At 47.7% G+C, this 2,822-nt stretch overlaps 1 protein-coding gene across 1 annotated transcript in view; it reads left to right on the top strand.

Annotated features, from left to right (window-relative positions):
* The window catches only part of RFWD3 (ring finger and WD repeat domain 3), a gene marked incomplete at both ends in the record, with an annotated part of 14,304 nt that overhangs the window by 5,241 nt on the left and 6,241 nt on the right, over nt 1–2,822 (top strand). The window contains 2 exons of the mRNA XM_010282260.1: nt 275–503; nt 1,916–2,063. Coding sequence (XP_010280562.1) covers nt 275–503; nt 1,916–2,063 — 377 coding nt within the window. The remainder of the gene's footprint in view (nt 1–274; nt 504–1,915; nt 2,064–2,822) is intronic.

The raw sequence follows: 2,822 nt of genomic DNA, 5'->3' as shown, positions 1-2,822 counted from the left end.
CAATAACAGACTTTGAGTACCTTCTGGCAGAACTTTCATAGCCTTTTGAATGCTTTTGTTGCTCGCTGCCATAGTCAGTGGACTTGGAAATCCAGCGTTTCTGGAACAGTGTGGAAGCCGGACCATATTCTCCCTCTTTTTCAGGAGAAGTACAGTTGGAGCCTCTGGGACACTCTTTTTCAGGAGAAGTACAGTTGGAGCATCTGGAACAGACAGCGAAGTAGGTTACATCAGCAGCGACGCATTAAAGCTCTTTGTGTCTTTTTCTTTGCAGGAGCTGAAGGCTCTGGTGGCCCAGCACAATGTGAGTGCTTCTCAGCAAGGTGGCAGCTTCCGCACCTGCCTGCCAGGCAGCCTCCCCTCCAGCCAAAGCCAGCGCAAGTACCACTTGGAAAAGGTTTTTGTGGTATCTCAGACTGGGAGCTGCAGAGTAATGGCATATTGTGACTCGCTGAGTTGTCTCGTGGTATCACAGCCTTCTCCACAGTCTACTTTTATTCCTGGTAATCAAGCAAGTCAAGATTTGGGGATTCATAGGTGAAAGTTAAATGTGTTTTCTGCTTGCTCCCTGCTCCCCCCCTGCCCCGCTTCCTCTTGCTTGACGTTTTGTGTGTGCCTTGTAAACTGGGAGGAGTCCTAAGACTCCCTGTTGTTCCTGTGGCCCCTGCATTGGTGGCTTCTGCCTAGCAAGGTAGCTTGTTTCCCGCATCCCTTCTATGTGATTTGGGGATTCATAGGTGAAAGTTAAATGTGTTTTCTGCTTGCTCCCTGCTCCCCCCCTGCCCCGCTTCCTCTTGCTTGACGTTTTGTGTGTGCCTTGTAAACTGGGAGGAGTCCTAAGACTCCCTGTTGTTCCTGTGGCCCCTGCATTGGTGGCTTCTGCCTAGCAAGGTAGCTTGTTTCCCGCATCCCTTCTATGTCAGAATCCTAACAGAGGGTCTCTGGCTCTTCTGCTGAAGTGCCACATCCACAAGAAGGTAAAAGGTGTGTCTGGTACTCCTTGCAAAGGTGGGTCTTCTGAAAGGACCAGGGGCCAGCACACTAGGGCATGTGGGGAAGCTTCCAGTGCTTGAGTGAGAAACACTTGCTCCCCAGGTTGTAGGTGGATTTATCCACATGCAGCTGATCTGTCAATACGCTTTAATAAAAGAAAAGAAAAACCAGAAGCAAAGAACTTTTGGTATGAATGATAGGAGCACTGTTTCCCAGTGAGCAAATAGGAAGCCAAGAAGTCATGGGCAGCCCTGTTTCTGTCTGACTGTTATGGCCAAGGGCAAGTGACCGGCCATCTGGACCAGAGCCGATTTGCTTTTTCAATGAAATAGATGTAGCATTGGGAGTTGGGGAGAGTTTATTTGCAAAAGTACTTCAGTGCTTTCTGAATGATGAAACTTACTTTATTTGGTTAATAGTTTGGAGATTAATATGCCTTATCTAGGCATGACAAAATTGTTTTCTCATTCAACTGGCCTTATTTTTCTGGCTCTTGGAGCCAGGGAATGAACCTCTGAAGGGAGGTGGTGTGGTGACTTGTAGAACATGGGTTAAGTTCACCTGTGAGCATTCTTTACAGTGACACTTGTTCTCTTAAATAGCTGTGTAATCCTGCTGTGCATGTTTATCTAGGCAAGAATGTCTTTGAAGAAAGTGGCTAAAGAGCAGCAGGCTCTTGTAACAAGAATTGTAACACTGATACTGAGTTTGCTTTTGCTGGCTGGGGTCCTGAGGGATTTAGCCCGCTTGGCGTTTGAACTAAAGAATGATTTGTGATAGTTCTTACCCGGAACAGCAAATAACTTTTCCGTGTTCCTCCCACCCCAGACTTCAGCACAGGCGTTGTAGTTCTGGCATAGAACGGCTAGTTCCACACGTATGCCGCATCATGGTAACCTGCTTTATCCTTCTTCTGTGACAGGGTGTGGTGTTAAGATGATGAGCGTGGCCAACCTGAAGAGCAGTCAGTACATCCCTATTCACAGTAAACAGATTCGGGGACTGGCTTTTGGCAGTCGAGCAGCTGGCTTGCTGCTCTCTGCTGCTCTGGACAACACTCTCAAACTTACCAGGGGAGCCCTGCTGCGGGGAGAAACCTGTCCTGGCGGAGCTTTGCTATGTGCAAGAAACTGGATTGGATTGTGTTGTGTCTTGCTAGAAATGTCTTGCAGCACTTGCTATTCTGCTGTCCAAAAGACGCTGCTAAGATGAGCTCAGGCGTGCATATTCTTCGTGTGTGGAGGAACTAACAGAGGGAAAGACTTGGTCATGCTTTCGGGTCTTTTGGGTGGAGGTGTTACAGAGCTTCCTGTCTGTGCTAGACTAGGTAAAAGTAAACAACGCTGTCTCTGATGCTAAAGTCAGCATGTCAGATTTCTAACCTATGAGGTTGATATTCTTTTTGTGGTTTAATATGGAGAGTAACTTCTCGTCACAGTATCTGCTCAGACACTTGACTCCCCTGTCTGCCTGGTTGGCTGCATCAGAACTTGTGATCCTCTTGGTTTTGTGCTTGCTTCCAGAATGTCTTGGGAGTTAAGCGCTTACTTAACTGGTTAGGGAGGGTTTTGATTGTCTAAAGCTTAACGATGGGGATGGTAGGGTTGAGTGTTTATGGGTAAGAATCAGGGGGAAAGCCAGCAAGGCAGATGTCATGGTGGGAGTCTGCTATAGAGCATCCAGCCAGGATGAGGAGGCGGAGGAAACATTATGTAAGGAGCTGGGAGAAGTCTCTCAATCATTAGCCCTTGTTCTCCCGGGGGTACTTCAACTTACCAGATGTCTGCTGGAAATACAATACAGGGGAGAGGAAATGGTCTGGGAGGTTC

This window comes from Phaethon lepturus, unplaced genomic scaffold (genome assembly GCF_000687285.1).
Source record: "Phaethon lepturus isolate BGI_N335 unplaced genomic scaffold, ASM68728v1 scaffold2970, whole genome shotgun sequence".
Taxonomy (NCBI): domain Eukaryota; kingdom Metazoa; phylum Chordata; class Aves; order Phaethontiformes; family Phaethontidae; genus Phaethon; species Phaethon lepturus.
Note: the sequence above shows the minus strand (reverse complement) of the source record. Positions and strands in the feature narration are given on the sequence as shown.